Source organism: Salvelinus alpinus, chromosome 8, assembly GCF_045679555.1.
Source record: "Salvelinus alpinus chromosome 8, SLU_Salpinus.1, whole genome shotgun sequence".
Lineage (NCBI taxonomy): Eukaryota > Metazoa > Chordata > Actinopteri > Salmoniformes > Salmonidae > Salvelinus > Salvelinus alpinus.
The window spans coordinates 4270003-4290682 of NC_092093.1; the positions used below are offsets into that span (position 1 = coordinate 4270003).

The following is a 20680-nucleotide window of genomic DNA, read 5'->3' on the forward strand; positions in this document are numbered from 1 at the left end:
AGAGAGACCCTCCTGGAGGTTTTAACTCTAACCCTGTTCCTGGAGAGAAACCCTCCTGGAGGTTTTAACTCTAACCCTGTTCCTGGAGAGAGACCCTCCTGGAGGTTTTAACTCTAACCCTGTTCCTGGAGAGAGACCCTCCTGGAGGTTTTAACTCCAACCCTGTTCCTGGAGAGAAACCCTCCTGTAGGTTTTAACACCAACCCTGTTCCTGGAGAGAGACCCTCCTGGAGGTTTTAACACCAACCCTGTTCCTGGAGAGAGACCCTCCTGTAGGTTTTAACTCGAACCGTGTTCCTGGAGAGAAACCCTCCTGTAGGTTTTAACACCAACCCTGTTCCTGGAGAGAGACCCTCCTGGAGGTTTTAACTCCAACCCTGTTCCTGGAGAGAAACCCTCCTGTAGGTTTTAACTCCAACCCTGTTCCTGGAGAGAAACCCTCCTGTAGGTTTTAACTCCAACCCTGTTCCTGGAGAGAAACCCTCCTGGAGGTTTTAACACCAACCCTGTTCCTGGAGAGGAACCCTCCTGGAGGTTTTAACTCCAACCCTGTTCCTGGAGAGAGACCCTCCTGGAGGTTTTAACTCTAACCCTGTTCCTGGAGAGAAACCCTCCTGGAGGTTTTAACTCTAACCCTGTTCCTGGAGAGAGACCCTCCTGGAGGTTTTAACTCCAACCCTGTTCCTGGAGAGAAACCCTCCTGGAGGTTTTAACACCAACCCTGTTCCTAGAGAGAAACCCTCCTGGAGGTTTTAACTCCAACCCTGTTCCTGGAGAGAAACCCTCCTGGAGGTTTTAACTCTAACCCTGTTCCTGGAAAGAAACCCTCCTGGAGGTTTTAACTCTAACCCTGTTCCTGGAGAGAGACCCTCCTGGAGGTTTTAACTCTAACCCTGTTCCTGGAGAGAGACCCTCCTGGAGGTTTTAACTCCAACCCTGTTCCTAGAGAGACACCCTCCTGTAGGTTTTAACACATCCTCTACTTCGGAAAGGTCATGTCCTACTTCAGAGATGGGTAACTGCAGTCGTCTGGGGGCCGGAGTGGTTCACATGTTTCCCCCATCGATAGCAAACACACCTGATTAAACTAATTACATTCTGGATCAGGATTAGTTGATTACTGGAGTCTGGTGTGTTAGCTGGGACTGGGGCAAAGGTGTGACACTGCCCAGGACTGGTTACCCATCCAATGTGCTCGGGGGAGTTTTACACACACACACACACACACACACACACACACACACACACACACACACACACTGGTGTCTGACCTCTTCGTCGTCCCCGGCGATCTCATCCTGCTCCGTGTCGCTCTGTTTGTCACTCTCCTCATCTCTCTCGCTCGGAGAATCTTTGTTACCCTCGCCCTCCTCTGATTCGCTGCCTTTGTCTGACCCTTCCTCCTCGTCCTCCTTCGCCACGGCAACCACCTCCTGAAACACAAACAGGCATCAATAAAGCAGACTCGACACCGATTGGTTAGTTTATACACCAGACCTGGGTTTAAATACATGCATTTTTAATTATTTTGAAAATATATTTTTCTGAGTATTTGGGTATTTTCAAATAATGAATGAACTACATATTTTTGAAGTGTTTGAAAGTATTTTTTTACATATTTAAAATACCCCAACGACCAAACAGACCTCGGGTCAAATGCATAATGAGTATTTAAATACCTGTGTTTGAAAAAAACAAACCCACACTTAACTGTGTATTTGAATATTTATGAAATAGACGCCCGAGGGGGTGTGGTACACGGGCAAAATACCACGGCTAAGGGTTGTTGTTACGCGTTACGCAGAGTGCCTGGACACAGCCTTTAGCCGTGGTGTATATTGGTCATATACCACTAACCCTTGAGAACCTTCTGCTATTGTAAACTAGGTAACCAACGGGATTCAAAGACTGGGAATAAATGCTTTGTCATACGTGGAATAAGGTGCGATATACCACGGCTGTAAGCCAATCAGCATTCAGGGCTCGAACCACTTAGTTTATCATTTCAAATACTTTGAAATGTTTTTCAAAGTAACTGAAATACTCTAAATAGTATTTGAATCCCGGTCTGGTACTGGCATTATATCTGTTAAAACATGAAATACGCTAAATACTATTTGAATCCCGGTCTGGTACTGGCATTATATCTGTTAAAACATGAAATACTCTAAATAGTACTTGAATACAGGTCTGGTACTGGCATTATATCTGTTAAAACATGAAATACTCTAAATAGTACTTGAATCCAGGTCTGGTACTGGCATTATATCTGTTAAAAGATGAAATACTCTAAATAGTACTTGAATCCCGGTCTGGTACTGGCATTATATCTGTTAAAACATGAAATACTCTAAATAGTACTTGAATCCAGGTCTGGTACTGGCATTATATCTGTTAAAACATGAAATACTCTAAATAGTACTTGAATCCAGGTCTGGTACTGGCATTATATCTGTTAAAACATGAAATACTCTAAATAGTACTTAAATCCAGGTCTGGTACTGGCAGTAAAAGAAGTTAAGACGACTTGAGGCCGAAACGCCCTTGTGACTACAGTTATTAATTAAAACACAACAATCCGATTGGATGGACTCTCTGATTGGCTGCTTACACTTCCTGGCGCGCTCCCATTGGCCTGTTTGGCCTTGGCTGCTGGCAGCGGGAGGGGCTTCTTCTTGGTGAGTTTCTTCTTCTTGGACTGCTTGGTTTTCTTGGCTGCTTTCGTCTTGTTCTGCCACACCTTGGCTTTGGTTTTACTGGCGTCTCCCTGCTGCACACAAACAGGTGACGCACAAGTTATGTTATCAGTCGTTGCGTTGTCAAATGTGTGTGTGTGTGTGTGTGTTCAGACGGTGCGTACCGTGGCAGCATCCTCTGTACTGGCTTCCTCTCCGACTCCGAGACACGGTGTCACATTCTGCTCCTTCTCAAACACCTCCTACCCACAGAGAGAGACACACACCACACAGACACACACACACCACACAGACACACACAGAGAGAGACGAGACACACACCCACACACAGTAGCTAAAGTGACATATTGAATACATAGGTGCGAATCATTTGCTATGTTTAGTCCTCTACACTAAGCCGACGGGGTTTACGAAGCTATTTAGAATTGTTTTTAGAAGGTCACACAAAGGATCATTTAACTATTTAAAACCCCTTGGAAGTATAAAAACAATACTAATATTTGTTAAACATTTAAAAATGTGGCTTTATTAACATTAGACCATACAAACACACTGAATAACAGATCCATTCTCTCCCTCCATCCCTCCCTTACCGCCATCCTCTTCCTGGTCAGGGTGACTGTAACCGTGACGATGGATCCAGCTGTGATGTTATTGCTGTCTTCATCATCAAGGACTGGAGAGAGAACAGAAGACAACAGGTTAGAGACGAGACTGTAGTAACACAGTCCAGGACAGGAGAGAGAACAGAAGACAACAGGTTAGAGACGAGACTGTAGTAACACAGTCCAGGACAGGAGAGAGAACAGAAGACAACAGGTTAGAGACGAGACTGTAGTAACACAGTCCAGGACTGGAGAGAGAACAGAAGACAACAGGTTAGAGACGAGACTGTAGTAACACAGTCCAGGACTGGAGAGAGAACAGAAGACAACAGGTTAGAGACGAGACTGTAGTAACAACACAGAGAACAGAGGACAACAGGTTAGAGACGAGACTGTAGTAACACAGTCCAGGACAGGAGAGAGAACAGAAGACAACAGGTTAGAGACGAGACTGTAGTAACACAGTCCAGGACAGGAGAGAGAACAGAAGACAACAGGTTAGAGATGAGACTGTAGTAACACAGTCCAGGACAGGAGAGAGAACAGAAGACAACAGGTTAGAGATGAGACTGTAGTAACACAGTCCAGGACTGGAGAGAGAACAGAAGACAACAGGTTAGAGATGAGACTGTAGTAACACAGTCCAGGACAGGAGAGAGAACAGAAGACAACAGGTTAGAGACGAGACTGTAGTAACACAGTCCAGGACAGGAGAGAGAACAGAAGACAACAGGTTAGAGATGAGACTGTAGTAACACAGTCCGGGACTGGAGAGAGAACAGAAGACAACAGGTTAGAGACGAGACTGTAGTAACACAGAGAACAGATGACAACAGGTTAGAGACGAGACTATAGTAACACAGTCCAGGACAGGAGAGAGAACAGAGGACAACAGGTTAGAGACGAGACTGTAGTAACACAGTCCAGGACTAGAGAGAAAACAGAAGACAACAGGTTAGAGACGAGACTGTAGTAACACAGTCCAGGACTAGAGAGAGAACAGAGGACAACAGGTTAGAGATGAGACTGTAGTAACACAGTCCAGGACAGGAGAGAGAACAGAAGACAACAGGTTAGAGACGAGACTGTAGTAACACAGTCCAGGACAGGAGAGAGAACAGAAGACAACAGGTTAGAGACGAGACTGTAGTAACACAGTCCAGGACAGGAGAGAGAACAGAAGACAACAGGTTAGAGACGAGACTGTAGTAACACAGTCCAGGACAGGAGAGAGAACAGAAGACAACAGGTTAGAGACGAGACTGTAGTAACACAGTCCAGGACAGGAGAGAGAACAGAAGACAACAGGTTAGAGACGAGACTGTAGTAACACAGTCCAGGACAGGAGAGAGAACAGAAGACAACAGGTTTTCCCCTGAGAAAAAATAATATCTTATTATTTATTGGGACAGCCTGTTAGATACTGTTTCATGCCGGTATCTGTTGGGACAGCCTGTTAGATATGGTTTCATGCCAGTATCTGTTGGGACAGCCTGTTAGATATGGTTTCATGCCAGTATCTGTCGGGACAGCCTGTTAGATATGGTTTCATGCCAGTATCTGTTGGGACAGCCTGTTAGATATGGTTTCATGCCAGTATCTGTTGGGACAGCCTGTTAGATATGGTTTCATGCCAGTATCTGTTGGGACAGCCTGTTAGATATGGTTTCATGCCAGTATCTGTTGGGACAGCCTGTTAGATATGGTTTCATGCCAGTATCTGTTGGGACAGCCTGTTAGATATGGTTTCATGCCAGTATCTGTCGGGACACCCTGTTAGATATGGTTTCATGCCAGTATCTGTTGGGACAGCCTGTTAGATCCAGTATCTGTCGGGACAGCCTGTTAGATATGGTTTCATGCCAGTATCTGTTGGGACAGCCTGTTAGATATGGTTTCATGCCAGTATCTGTTGGGACAGCCTGTTAGATATGGTTTCATGCCAGTATCTGTCGGGACAGCCTGTTAGATATGGTTTCATGCCAGTATCTGTTGGGACAGCCTGTTAGATATGGTTTCATGCCAGTATCTGTTGGGACAGGCTGTTAGATATGGTTTCATGCCGGTATCTGTCGGGACAGCCTGTTAGATATGGTTTCATGCCGGTATCTGTTGGGACAGCCTGTTAGATCCAGTATCTGTCGGGACAGCCTGTTAGATATGGTTTCATGCCGGTATCTGTTGGGACAGCCTGTTAGATATGGTTTCATGCCAGTATCTGTTGGGACAGCCTGTTAGATATGGTTTCATGCCAGTATCTGTTGGGACAGCCTGTTAGATATGGTTTCATGCCGGTATCTGTTGGGACAGCCTGTTAGATATGGTTTCATGCCGGTATCTGTTGGGACAGCCTGTTAGATATGGTTTCATGCCGGTATCTGTTGGGACAGCCTGTTAGATATGGTTTCATGCCGGTATCTGTTGGGACAGCCTGTTAGATCCAGTATCTGTCGGGACAGCCTGTTAGATATGGTTTCATGCCAGTATCTGTCGGGACAGCCTGTTAGATATGGTTTCATGCCAGTATCTGTTGGGACAGCCTGTTAGATATGGTTTCATGCCAGTATCTGTTGGGACAGCCTGCTAGATATGGTTTCATGCCAGTATCTGTTGGGACAGCCTGTTAGATATGGTTTCATGCCAGTATCTGTTGGGACAGCCTGTTAGATATGGTTTCATGCCAGTATCTGTCGGGACAGCCTGTTAGATATGGTTTCATGCCGGTATCTGTTGGGACAGCCTGTTAGATATGGTTTCATGCCAGTATCTGTCGGGACAGCCTGTTAGATATGGTTTCATGCCAGTATCTGTTGGGACAGCCTGTTAGATACGGTTTCATGCCAGTATCTGTTGGGACAGCCTGCAGGAACTAAAATTGAGTGAATACAAACACAAACTCCAGAGAAGGGGCGTGATCTCACCCTGCAGCTTGGTATCCATGGTGATGGACGGGAAGCTGGCGAGCACGGCCATAACCTCGTCATACTTCTCCTCGCCAAGGAAACGGAGCATGCTCCGACGGTCCGAGTCCTTCAGGCTGACCAGGTCCTGCAGGCTACGCACCTTGTACTGGGGAGAGGTTACTATAGTTACCATACCATAATACACCTTGTACTGGGGAAAGGTTGCTATAGTTTACCATACCATAATACACCTTGTACTGGGGAGAGGTTACTATAGTTACCATACCATAATGCACCTTGTACTGGGGAGAGGTTGCTATAGTTACCATACCATAATACACCTTGTACTGGGGAGAGGTTACTATAGTTACCATACCATAATACACCTTATACTGGGGAGGTTACTGTAGTTACCATACCATAATACACCTTGTACTGGGGAGAGGTTACTATAGTTACCATACCATAATACACCTTGTACTGGGGAGAGGTTACTATAGTTACCATACCATAATACACCTTGGACTGTGGAAAGGTTACTATAGTTACCATACCATAATACACCTTAAACTGGGGAGGTGACTGTAGTTACCATACCATAATACACCTTGTACTGGGGAGGTTACTGTAGTTACCATACCATAATACACCTTGTACTGGGGAGAGGTTACTATAGTTACCATACCATAATACACCTTAAACTGGGGAGAGGTTACTATAGTTACCATACCATAATACACCTTGGACTGTGGAAAGGTTACTATAGTTACCATACCATAATACACCTTGTACTGGGGAGAGGTTACTATAGTTACCATACCATAATACACCTTAAACTGGGGAGAGGTTACTATAGTTACCATACCATAATACACCTTGGACTGTGGAAAGGTTACTATAGTTACCATACCATAATACACCTTAAACTGGGGAGGTTACTGTAGTTACCATACCATAATACACCTTGTACTGGGGAGAGGTTACTATAATTACCATACCATAATACACCTTGTACTGGGGAGAGGTTACTATAGTTACCATACCATAATACACCTTGTACTGGGGAGAGGTTACTATAGTTACCATACCATAATACACCTTGTAATGGTTACCACCTAATACTGGTAACCATAGTAACACACCTTATACTGGAGGGCGGGTATAGGGAGTTAGTATGCTATGGCTCCTGGTCTTACTGCAATTTCTCACATCCTATCTCCTTGCATCCTTCTCAACTCTATTGGACGACAAGATCCAAGGTCCCTCCCCTCAGACATTTTCCCTCCAATGGGGTTTTGAGAAGGTGAGAAAAGAGGACGTAAGGAATCGAGGAAAGATGAATTGAGAAAGAGGCCTTGTATACAGAGCCACACGTTGTCTGGGAGACGGTTGTCTGGGAGACGGTACCTTCTTGGAGACGCAGTACCGGAGGTGTTCCTCCTCAAAGTGAGGAAGCTGCAGCAGAGGAGACTTGGACTCCTGAAGACCCTGGACGATCATCTGGGTCAGCTTCATACAGTTCTCTATGGACACCAGCCTGGGGGCGTGGAACCCTGCACACACAGGTCAGCACGCATCTGTGTCACTTAGGTCAAGTGTGTGTGTGTACCTCCTCTGCTGTTGGCCATCATGGTGAGTTGACAGTGTGTGTGTGTGTGTGTGTACCTCCTCTGCTGTTGGCCATCATGGTGAGTTGACAGTGTGTGTGTGTGTGTGTGTACCTCCTCTGCTGTTGGCCATCATGGTGAGTTGACAGTGTGTGTGTGTGTGTGTGTGTGTGTGTGTGTGTGTGTGTGTGTGTGTGTGTGTGTACCTCCTCTGCTGTTGGCCATCATGGTGAGTTGACAGTGTGTGTGTGTGTGTGTGTGTGTGTGTGTGTGTGTGTGTGTGTGTGTGTGTGTGTGTGTGTGTGTGTGTGTGTGTGTGTGTGTGTGTGTGTGTACCTCCTCTGCTGTTGGCCATCATGGTGAGTTGACAGCCCACGTTGACCATCTCCTGGAGCAGAGCTGGACTCTTCCTCACCACAAACCTCTGGTCTGTAACACACAGAGAGAGAGTGAGACGCAGAGCGAGAGGCCACAGAGCGAGAGGCCACAGAGCGAGAGGCCACAGAGCGAGAGGCCACAGAGCGAGAGGGCGGGCCACAGAGCGGGCGGGCGGGCCACAGAGCGAGAGGCCACAGAGCGAGAGGCCACAGAGCGGGCGGGCGGGCCACAGAGCGAGAGGGCGGGCCACAGAGCGGGCGGGCGGGCCACAGAGCGAGAGGCCACAGAGCGAGAGGCCACAGAGCGGGCGGGCGGGCCACAGAGCGAGAGGCCACAGAGCGAGAGGCCACAGAGCGGGCGGGCGGGCCACAGAGCGAGAGGGCGGGCCACAGAGCGGGCGGGCGGGCCACAGAGCGGGCGGGCGGGCCACAGAGCGAGAGGCCACAGAGCGGGCGGGCGGGCCACAGAGCGAGAGGCCACAGAGCGAGAGGGCGGGCCACAGAGCGAGAGGCCACAGAGCGAGAGGCCACAGAGCGAGAGGCCACAGAGCGAGAGGCCACAGAGCGACCCTTCTAATGTGACTATCCCTAATGCTCCTCCCTCTTTTTCTCCTGCCCCGCTACAAAGTTTCTCCCTGCAGGCGGTCACTGAGTCCGAGGTGCTAAAGGAGCTCCTTAAACTTGACCCCTAAAAAACATCTGGGTCAGATGGTTTAGACCCTTTCTTCTTTAAGGTTGCTGCACCTATCATCACCAAGCCGATCTCTGACCTTTTTAACCTGTCTGTCCTCTCTGGGGAGGTTCCCATTGCTTGGAAGGCAGCCACGGTTCGTCCTTTATTTAAAGGAGATCAATCTGATCCTAAATGTTATAGGCCTATTTCTATTTTAACCTGTTTATCAAAAGTGTTGGAAAAACTTGTCAATAATCAACTGACTATCTTTCTTGATGTCTATAGTATTCTCTCTGGTATGCAATCTGGTTTCAGGTTATGGATGTGTCACTGCAACCTTAAAGGTCCTCAATGATGTCATCATAGCCATTGATTCTAAGCAATGTTGTGCTGCTATTTTTATTGACTTGGCCAAAGCTTTTGATACGGTAGACCATTCCCTTCTTGTGGGCCGGCTAAGGAGTATTGGTGTCTCTGAGGAGTCTTTGGCCTGGTTTGCTAACTACCTCTCTCAAAGAGTGCAGTGTATATAGTCAGAACATCTGCTGTCTCAGCCATTGCCTGTCACCAAGGGAGTAACCCAAGGCTCGACTCTAGGCCCCACCCTCTTCTCAATTTACATCAACAAAATAGCTCAGGCAGTAGGAAGCTCTCTCATCCATTTATATGCAGATGATACAGTCTTATACTCAGCTGGCCCCTCCCTGGAGTTTGTGTTAAATGCTCTACAACAAAGCTTTCTTAGTGTCCAACAAGCTTTCTCTGCCCTTAACCTTGTTCTGAACACCTCCAAAACAAAGGTCATGTGGTTTGGTAAGAAGAACGCACTCTCCCCACAGGTGTGATCACTACCTCTGAGGGTTTAGAGCTTGAGGTAGTCACCTCATACAAGTACTTGGGAGTATGGCTAGACGGTACACTGTCCTTCTCTCAGCACATATCAAAGCTGCAGGCTAAAGTTAAATCTAGACTTGGTTTCCTCTATCGTAATCGCTCCTCTTTCACCCCAGCTGCCAAACTAACCCTGATTCAGATGACCATCCTACCCATGCTAGATTACGGAGACATAACTTATAGATCGGCAGGGAAGGGTGTTCTCGAGCAGCTAGATGCTCTTTACCATTTGGCCATCAGATTTGCCACCAATGCCCCTTATAGGACACATCACTGCACTCTGTACTCCTCTGTAAACTGGTCATCTCTGTATACCCGTTGCAAGACCAACTGGTTGATGCTTATTTATAAAACCCTCTTAGGCCTCACTCCCCCCTATCTGAGATATCTACTGCAGCCCTCATCCTCCACATACAACACCCGTTCTGCCAGTCACATTCTGTTAAAGGTCCCCAAAGCACACACATCCCTGGTTCGCTCCTCTTTTCAGTTCGCTGCAGCTAGCGACTGGAACGAGCTGCAACAAACACTCAAACTGGACAGTTTTATCTCAATCTCTTCATTCAAAGACTCAATCATGGACACTCATACTGACAGTTGTGGCTGCTTTGTGTGATGTATTGTTGTCTCTACCTTCTTGCCCTTTGTGCTGTTGTCTGTGCCCAATCATGTTTGTACCCTGTTTTGTGCTGCTGCCATGTCGTTGTCATGTTGTGTTGCTGCCATGCTATGTTGTCTTAGGTCTCTTTATGTAGCCTTGTGTAGTCTCTCTTGTCGTGATGCATCTTTTGTTCTCTGTCTGTGTATATATATATATATATATTTTTTTTATCCCCCGTCCCCGCAGGAGGCTTTTGCCTTTTGGTAGTCCGTCATTGTAAATAAGAATTTGTTCTTAACGGACTTGCCGAGTTAAATAAAGATTAAATAAATGAAATTAATAAAAATAGTGAATGGAGGATGCTTTTCCCGTGGTCCATGTTCATGCCAGCCAGGTAGGCTATACTCCTGTTGTAAAGACAAGCAATGTGCTGAATATTAGGAAAGTTGAGAAAAAAATATTGTAGGCCTGGCCTATAGAAAGCTGATGGGATCCTCCTCTTTTTAATAGAGGCCATCACTCTGTTTTATCACACAATTGCACAGCCTATATAAATGTTACGCAACATGAGCTCATGGGCTCTCATGAAGTGTTTGATTAGATTATCCAATCACATTTGTATTGATGTCAGAGTGATTAGAGGGACAATAGAGTGCTGAGTACCAGGCAGGTAGGAAGTTTGGTAGACTACTAATGGCCATCAGCGACATCAGAGCTTGGAGAAGACTAATTACCGTGACTAAATGGTCACGTGGAATTTGACTGCCTTCATGACTCGTGACCGTCGGTGTGGCGGTAATACGGTTACCGTAGCAGCCCGGTGTGTCGTACCCTCTTCAATGTCGTCTGAGACCTCCATGCGTGCCAGGTGAGCTAACACCAGGACCCGGGCCTTAAGACTGTACGGGTAGCAGAACGGAGGCTCCTTCTTCTTCACGTTGATGTTCCCCAACTCACGGATCAGCTAGAGAGAGACAGGGAGAGGTTTAACAGACCGAGAAGAGACAGAGGCCGAGAGAGGCCGAGAGAGAGAGACCGACACGTAGACAGACAGGCAGGCAGAGACCGACACGTAGACAGACAGGCAGGCAGAGAGACCGACACGTAGACAGACAGGCAGGCAGAGAGACCGACACGTAGACAGACAGGCAGGCAGAGAGACCCACACGTAGACAGACAGGCAGGCAGAGAGACCCACACGTAGACAGACAGGCCGGCAGAGAGACCCACACGTAGACAGACAGGCAGGCAGAGAGACCGACACGTAGACAGACAGGCAGGCAGAGAGACCCACACGTAGACAGACAGGCAGGCAGAGAGACCCACACGTAGACAGACAGGCAGGCAGAGAGGCCTACACGTAGACAGACAGGCAGGCAGAGAGACCCACACGTAGACAGACAGGCAGCCTTTACAATAGAACGCTTGTTACCACGACAGCCTTTACAATAGAACGCTTGTTACCACGACAGCCTTTACAATAGAACGCTTGTTACCGCGACAGCCTTTACAATAGAACGCCTGTTACCACGACAGCCTTTACAATAGAACGCTTGTTACCACGACAGCCTTTACAATAGAACGCTTGTTACCACGACAGCCTTTACAATAGAACGCTTGTTACCACGACAGCCTTTACAATAGAACGCCTGTTACCACGACAGCCTTTACAATAGAACGCTTGTTACCACGACAGCCTTTACAATAGAACGCTTGTTACCACGACAGCCTTTACAATAGAACGCTTGTTACCACGACAGCCTTTACAATAGAACGCTTGTTACCACGACAGCCTTTACAATAGAACGCTTGTTACCACGACAGCCTTTACAATAGAACGCTTGTTACCACGACAGCCTTTACAATAGAACGCTTGTTACCACGACAGCCTTTACAATAGAACGCTTGTTACCACGACAGCCTTTACAATAGAACGCTTGTTACCGCGACAGCCTTTACAATAGAACGCTTGTTACCACGACAGCCTTAACAATAGAACGCTTGTTACCACGACAGCCTTTATAATAGAACGCTTGTTACCACGACAGCCTTTATAATAGAACACTTGTTACCACGACAGCCTTTACAATAGAACGCTTGTTACCACGACAGCCTTAACAATAGAACACTTGTTACCACGACAGCCTTTATAATAGACAAAAAGTGACTAGTTTGCATCCCTAAGACAGAACGACAGGCAGGCAGAACGACAGGCAGGCAGAACGACAGGCAGACAGAACGACAGGCAGACAGAACGACAGGCAGACAGAACGACAGGCACTACTTTACCTGTGGTACTTGGATGTTGTCCGTGGGTCGTATGGTGGCCTCTTTGTTGCTGCGGGGGTCAAACTCGAATGCAGCCGTCAACACCATGGATAACCCTACACATGAAGCGTGAAAAACGATAATATCAGCACCATTGGCTAATTCCATTTGTGCCACAAAGAAAAGTTAGCATTTGGAAACAGTGGCCAGGTAACGTAAGCCAAAGGTTTGTTGTCACACCTGGTCCATAGACTGATTACATGGTAAGGAAAACAAAATGTGTCATTTTATAATTTGGGTGAAGTATCCCTTTAAACTGCGGTCAGGTTTGTTAACTCACGTTTCATGTTCATGTTCGGCGTCTTGTACATAAAGTGCATGAAGAGTTGTGTTGTGTTGATCAGTATCTGGTCTCCACTGTAACGTATAGACCGATACCACCACGTACCCTGAGGTGGAGAAGAGAGAGTTGAGGAAAGATTGAAGGAACTAGAGAAGAGCAGAAACGAGGGTTGGGAGGTTTCTCATACCGTTTCTGTACCATTGGTTAGTTGTTGACGGGTACTCAGATTTGCATACCGTTTCCGTTTATATAATAATAAGCTTCTTTTTTGGGAGACGCACAAAACAATTTAGGCAGCAGGGATTTTGATCCAGGAAGGGGTTGAACGTCTCCGCTGTCATCAAGAAGCTTGGGCTGCGTTTCAAACTCAAAGTAGATAGCACTCAGCCCCTAAACCTCTCAGCCCCCAAACCTCTCTCGGCCCCCAAACCTCTCTCGGCCCCTAAATCCCCCTCGGCCCCCAAACCCCCCTCGGCCCCTAAATCCCCCTCGGCCCCTAAACCCCTCTCGGCCCCTAAACCCCCCTCAGCCCCTAAACCTCTCCCTGCCCCTAAACCCCCCTCGGCCCCTAAACCCCCCTCGGCCCCTAAACCCCCCTCGGCCCCTAAACCCCCCTCGGCCCCTAAACCCCCCTCGGCCCCTAAACCCCCCTCGGCCCCTAAACCCCCCTCGGCCCCTAAACCCCCCTCGGCCCCTAAACCCCCCTCGGCCCCTAAACCCCCCTCAGCCCCTAAACCCCCCTCAGCCCCTAAACCCCCCTCAGCCCCTAAACCCCTCTCAGCCCCTAAACCTCTCTCAGCCCCTAAACCCCCCTCAGCCCCTAAACCTCTCTCAGCCCCTAAACCTCTCTCAGCCCCTAAACCTCTCTCAGCCCCTAAACCCCCCTCAGCCCCTAAACCCCCCTCGGCCCCTAAACCCCTCTCGGCCCCTAAACCCCTCTCGACCACTAAACCCCCCTCGGCCCCTAAACCCCCCTCGGCCCCTAAACCCCTCTCGACCCCTAAACCCCTCTCAGCCCCTAAACCCCTCTGCCCTAAACCTAGTAAGCTAACGTATCTAGTCACCACTCCTGTCAGATAGCTAGCTACAGTATTAATGTACCTAGTAAGCTAACGTATCTAGCCAGCACTTCTGTCAGGTAGCTAGCTAGCTACAGTTACCCATTGCCGGCTAGCTAGTTTTATAGTTTGGTCATTTATTCCAATATATTTCAGAATTGCAAAAAAATATGTTTATGAATCTAGCAACGTATTATAGGCTCCTCACTATGAGACTAAGCCAATTTACGCTAAAATCAATGTGTGTGTGTAGGTGTGTATACAGTGGGGCAAAAAAGTATTTAGTCAGCATCCAATTGTGCAAGTTCTCCCACTTAAAAAGATGAGAGAGGAAATAAATTCATTAAATATCCTACAATGTGATTTTCAGGATTTTTTTTTCTCATTTTGTCTGTCATAGTTGAAGTGTACCTATGATGAAAATTACAGGCCTCTCTCATCTTTTTAAGTGGGAGAACTTGCACAATTGGTGGCTGACTAAATACTTTTTTGCCCCACTGTATATATATATATATATATTTATTTATTTTAGCAAGCTAGCTTCATACTTTTTTCTGACATGCCGAAAATGCAGCCTTGATTACATTTGACACTTCACGGCCACCAGAGTTTGACATGTGACTACAGTTTGCATTGAATTGCGGGTCATATCGATCTCGCCAGTGACCAAAGATGTTCCCTCGCTCCCTCGAGCTGAACCAAGGGCCGAGGGGTCCAACATCAGTGAACTGGACTTCCACTTAAGATGGCAAACAAACTGCATCCGGTTTCGACTAGATCCCCCACGTTAAAAAAATAACGTGTTTGGACTGCAGCCTTGACCTTAATATCTAGCCACTTAGCTAGCCACTTAGCTAGCAAGTTAGTAAACCAGCTGCAAAGCTGGAGCCCTGAGCTGGAAATCATTTGAGACATATTTATTATAGTTCTAAGCAGTGGCGTAGCACGCACCGCCCACGAGACGGTATTGAAAATCATTCCATCAGTATTTTTTGAAATACACCGTTTATACCGTATACTGGTGTATTGCCCAAGCAACACACAGATCTGAGTTTCTATGGTAACAGAGGTCTCTTACCACAACAACAGGTAGGATGACCATGAAGGCTAGACCATAGACCAGCAATACCTAGAGACAGAGAGGGGGTGAGAGAGGGAGAGGGGGTGAGAGAGGGAGAGAGAGAGGGGGGGGGAGACAGACAGAGACAGAGAGGGGGTGAGGGAGGGAGGGAGAGAGACAGAGAGGGAGAGAGAGAGGGAGAGGGGGTGAGAGACAGAGACAGAGAGACAGAGAGGGGGTGAGAGACAGAGAGACAGAGGGAGAGAGAGAGAGACAGAGGGAGAGAGAGACAGAGAGGGGGTGAGAGACAGAGACAGAGAGGGGGTGAGAGACAGAGACACAGAGGGAGAGAGACAGAGAGAGAGAGAGAGCGACAGAGAGAGACAGAGAGAGAGAGACAGAGAGAGACAGACAGAGAGAGGAAGAGACAGGGGGACAGAAAGACAGAGGGGGACAGAGAGACAGAGGGGGTGAGGGAGAGAGACGGAGAGAGAGGGGTTGAGGGAGAGAGGGAGAGGAGAGACAAAGAGAGAGGAAACAGAGAGAGGGGGGGTGAGGGAGAGAGAGGGGGTGAGGGAGAGAGACAGAGAGAGGGGGTGAGGGAGAGAGAGGGGGTGAGGGAGAGAGACAGAGAGAGAGGGAGTGAGGGAGAGAGACAGAGGGAGAGGAGAGACAAAGAGAGAGGGGGTGATAGAGAGAGAGAGAGAGGGGTGAGGGAGAGAGAGGGGGTGATGGAGAGAGACAGAGAGAGAGGGAGTGAGGGAGAGAGACAGAGGGAGAGGAGAGACAAAGAGAGAGGGGGTGAGGGAGAGATCTGTTAACTCAGTAATGTATAAACAACAGGTGGATAAAACCTAACAGGAGAAATACATACCAGCATAGAGTTCTTGGAGTCTACGATCCACGCAGGCAGAGCGATGCCAAAACTAGTGGCTGGAGTAGGAGGGAGAGGAGGAGGAAGAGGAGAAAGGAGGAGACATGAAATGTAGATTGTTTAAATGGAACTAGACCAGGGGTTTCAAACTAATTTTGTCCCGGGAAGGGGGGCACATTCGGTCTTCAACGAGGTCCGGAGGGTCACACTTAAAAATGATTATATTTCCACGCCATCAAAATGAGCAAAAACATTTCCCTCTATCCATCGCTTTTGGAATTTTTGATGCTCCCTGACTGTCTAGCTTTGATTTAGATGACTGTTGTCAAACTGGACACAGTGACGAGACTAGCAATGTCTTATCAATGACTTATCAAGCTGGACACAGTGACGAGACTATCAATGACTTATCAAGCTGGACACAGTGACGAGACTAGCAATGTCTTATCAAAGACTTATCAAGCTGGACACAGTGACGAGACTATCAATGACTTATCAAGCTGGACACAGTGAAGAGACTATCAATGACTTATCAAGCTGGACACAGTGAAGAGACAATCAATGACTTATAAAGCTGGACACAGTGAAGAGACTTATCAATGACTTATCAAGCTGGACACAGTGACGAGACTTATCAATGACTGATCAAGCTGGACACAGTGAAGAGACTTATCAATGTCTTATCAAGCTGGACACAGCGACGAGACTTATCAATGACTTATCAAGCTGGACACAGTGAAGAGACAATCAATGACTTATCAAGCTGGACACAGTGAAGAGACAATCAATGACTTATCAAGCTGGACACAGTGAAGAGACAATCAATGACTTATCAAGCTGGACACAGTGAAGAGACTTATCAATGACTTAACAAGCTGGACACAGTGAAGAGACTTATCAATGTCTTATCAAGCTGGACACAGTGAAGAGACTTATCAATGTCTTATTAAGCTGGACACAGTGACGAGACTTATCAATGTCTTATCAAGCTGGACACAGTGACGAGACTTATCAATGACTGATCAAGCTGGACACAGTGAAGAGACTTATCAATGACTTATCAAGCTGGACACAGTGAAGAGACAATCAATGACTTATCAAGCTGGACACAGTGAAGAGACAATCAATGACTTATCAAGCTGGACACAGTGACGAGACTTATCAATGACTGATCAAGCTGGACACAGTGAAGAGACTTATCAATGACTGATCAAGCTGGACACAGCGAAGAGACTTATCAATGTCTTATCAAGCTGGACACAGCGACGAGACTTATCAATGACTTATCAAGCTGGACACAGTGAAGAGACTTATCAATGTCTTATCAAGCTGGACACAGTGAAGAGACTTATCAATGACTTATCAAGCTGGAAGTGAAGAGTGAAGAGACTAAATACGTAGGTCCATTCAAATTTCTTCACGGTTTTGTGAAAAACACATATTTATTTTATTTGTATTAGCCAAACCACCCGCAGGCCTGAATTAGAGTCCAGAGGTGCGTGTCGCTCCACCATCTCCTTCCCTCCGAAGTGTTCAATAGTCTAAAAGCATTGGATTGGTGGAGCAAGTGCACACTTTTAGGAAGGAGACACGCTTGGGACGTAGCATCAATGAAATTATTATTAAAATATTATAACATTGAGAAGTTGAACCGGGTTGTTGACTAGATGTACCTCTTGGACCATCTGGGTTGCCGTAGGTCTCCCAGTTCTGTCTCGACTCGTCATTGGTTAGCCTGGGGGAAAAAAGGGTCGGAAGGAAGAAATATTACTAGATGAAGCAAACACATTGGGTGTTTCTCAAAATGCATACTGCCGTGCTCCGAGCACGCAAACCGGGGGAACGATGGAAGGTCGGGAGTACGAGTCCAAATCAAAGTATGCCACACGGCGCACAGAGGGGCCTTCTGAATTGCATACTCCGTTCGGACATGCGTCGATGAAAGCTTCAACAACAAAAAAAATATGACGCAAATGTCCTTGAAATCAAAATGGCAGCCATTATTTGAGCTGAAACGAGAGCAAATACACTCGGGAATGAAACGTTGCCTATTCACATCTCATATGTTGCCAGACGACAATATTTGATATCTTGATACGTTAATAAATACATGCTGTGATCATTATGGGCATGTTTACCTGCCTACTTAGAGTAGAGCCCATAATAAGTCAATAGGGCTAACTGGCTAGCTACTAGTACTGATAGCTAGCCAGATAGCCACGAAGAATTGTTAGCTAGCTACCCACAAAGAATTGGTAGCTACCCACAACAAATGTACATCTCCCTTGAATAACATTAGTGTTAGGTCATTTTTGCCTGTTTAACTAGCAGGCTAACTAGATTATTACGATTCTCACATATCGAGCTGATAGTTATGAAGTAAAAACTGTGTGTATATCTTGTTTTGTCTCTATTGTTGTCATTGTCCTGTCTGGAAGAAGGTTCAGTGAATGGGGAGGTGCAGCGTGAGGTAATACAGTAGGGGGAGTGCTGCTCAGCGTGAGGTAATACAGTAGGGGGAGTGCTGCTCAGCGTGAGGTAATACAGTAGGGGGAGTGCTGCTCAGCGTGAGGTAATACAGTAGGGGGAGTGCTGCTCAGCATGAGGTAATACAGTAGGGGGAGTGCTGCTCAGCGTGAGGTAATACAGTAGGGGGAGTGCTGCTCGGCGTGAGGTAATACAGTAGGGGGAGTGCTGCTCGGCGTGAGGTAATACAGTAGGGGGAGTGCTGCTGAGCGTGAGGTAATACAGTAGGGGGAGTGCTGCTCAGCGTGAGGTAATACAGTAGGGGGAGTGCTGCTCGGCGTGAGGTAATACAGTAGGGGGAGTGCTGCTCGGCGTGAGGTAATACAGTAGGGGGAGTGCTGCTCAGCGTGAGGTAATACAGTAGGGGGAGTGCTGCTCAGCGTGAGGTAATACAGTAGGGGGAGTGCTGCTCAGCGTGAGGTAATACAGTAGGTGGGAGTGCTGCTCAGCGTGAGGTAATACAGTAGGGGGAGTGCTGCTCAGCGTGAGGTAATACAGTAGGGGGAGTGCTGCTCAGCGTGAGGTAATACAGTAGGGGGAGTGCTGCTCAGCGTGAGGTAATACAGTAGGGGGAGTGCTGCTCAGCGTGAGGTAATACAGTAGGGGGAGAGCTGCTCAGCGTGAGGTAATACAGTAGGGGGAGAGCTGCTCAGCGTGAGGTAATACAGTAGGGGGAGTGCTGCTCAGCGTGAGGTAATACAGTAGGGGGAGTGCTGCTCAGCGTGAGGTAATACAGTAGGGGGAGTGCTGCTCAGCGTGAGGTAATACAGTAGGGGGAGTGCTGCTCAGCGTGAGGTAATACAGTAGGGGGAGTGCTGCTCAGCGTGAGGTAATACAGTAGGGGGAGTGCTGCTCAGCGTGAGGTAATACAGTAGGGGGAGTGCTGCTCAGCGTGAGGTAATACAGTAGGGGGAGAGCTGCTCAGCGTGAGGTAATACAGTAGGGGGAGTGCTGCTCAGCGTGAGGTAATACAGTAGGGGGAGTGCTGCTCAGCGTGAGGTAATACAGTAGGGGGGAGTGCTGCTCAGCGTGAGGTAATACAGTAGGGGGAGTGCTGCTCAGCGTGAGGTAATACAGTAGAGGGAGTGCTGCTCAGCGTGAGGTAATACAGTAGGGGGAGTGCTGCTCAGCGTGAGGTAATACAGTAGGTGGGAGTGCTGCTCAGCGTGAGGTAATACAGTAGGGGGAGTGCTGCTCAGCGTGAGGTAATACAGTAGGGGGAGTGCTGCTCAGCGTGAGGTAATACAGTAGGGGGAGTGCTGCTCAGCGTGAGGTAATACAGTAGGGGGAGAGCTGCTCAGCGTGAGGTAATACAGTAGGGGGAGTGCTGCTCAGCGTGAGGTAATACAGTAGAGGGAGTGCTGCTCAGCGTGAGGTAATACAGTAGGGGGAGTGCTGCTCAGCGTGAGGTAATACAGTAGGTGGGAGTGCTGCTCAGCGTGAGGTAATACAGTAGGGGGAGTGCTGCTCAGCGTGAGGTAATACAGTAGGGGGAGTGCTGCTCGGCGTGAGGTAATACAGTAGGGGGGAGTGCTGCTCAGCGTGAGGTAATACAGTAGGGGGAGTGCTGCTCAGCGTGAGGTAATACAGTAGGGGGAGTGCTGCTCGGCGTGAGGTAATACAGTAGGGGGAGTGCTGCTCGGCGTGAGGTAATACAGTAGGGGGAGTGCTGCTCGGCGTGAGGTAATACAGTAGGGGGAGTGCTGCTCGGCGTGAGGTAATACAGTAGGGGGAGTGCTGCTCAGCGTGAGGTAATACAGTAGGGGGAGTGCTGCTCAGCGTGAGGTAATACAGTAGGGGGAGTGCTGCTCAGCGTGAGGTAATACAGTAGGGGGAGTGCTGCTCGGCGTGAGGTAATACAGTAGGGGGAGTGCTGCTCAGCGTGAGGTAATACAGTAGGGGGAGTGCTGCTCGGCGTGAGGTAATACAGTAGGGGGGAGTGCTGCTCAGCGTGAGGTAATACAGTAGGGGGAGTGCTGCTCAGCGTGAGGTAATACAGTAGGGGGAGAGCTGCTCAGCGTGAGGTAATACATTAGGGGGAGAGCTGCTCAGCGTGAGGTAATACAGTAGGGGGAGTGCTGCTCAGCGTGAGGTAATACAGTAGGGGGAGTGCTGCTCAGCGTGAGGTAATACAGTAGGGGGAGTGCTGCTCGGCGTGAGGTAATACAGTAGGGGGGAGTGCTGCTCAGCGTGAG

At 48.0% G+C, this 20680-nt stretch overlaps 1 protein-coding gene across 2 annotated transcripts in view; it reads right to left on the minus strand.

Moving 5' to 3' along the window:
• Positions 1 to 20680, minus strand: part of sec63 (SEC63 homolog, protein translocation regulator) — a 33620-nt gene that overhangs the window by 3678 nt on the left and 9262 nt on the right. Inside the window, exons 5-17 of one of the 2 annotated variants that reach the window (XM_071412448.1) lie at positions 17633 to 17694; positions 15960 to 16018; positions 15104 to 15154; positions 12965 to 13073; positions 12646 to 12740; positions 11188 to 11320; positions 8148 to 8240; positions 7612 to 7757; positions 6223 to 6370; positions 3290 to 3372; positions 2861 to 2938; positions 2612 to 2767; positions 1272 to 1433 (exon numbers count right to left, since the gene is read on the minus strand). In XM_071412448.1, the coding sequence (XP_071268549.1) occupies positions 1272 to 1433; positions 2612 to 2767; positions 2861 to 2938; positions 3290 to 3372; positions 6223 to 6370; positions 7612 to 7757; positions 8148 to 8240; positions 11188 to 11320; positions 12646 to 12740; positions 12965 to 13073; positions 15104 to 15154; positions 15960 to 16018; positions 17633 to 17694 (1375 nt within the window). Of the gene's footprint in view, positions 1 to 1271; positions 1434 to 2611; positions 2771 to 2860; positions 2939 to 3289; positions 3373 to 6222; positions 6371 to 7611; positions 7758 to 8147; positions 8241 to 11187; positions 11321 to 12645; positions 12741 to 12964; positions 13074 to 15103; positions 15155 to 15959; positions 16019 to 17632; positions 17695 to 20680 lie in introns of both variants that reach the window. The other variant, XM_071412447.1, reaches the window with a different exon arrangement.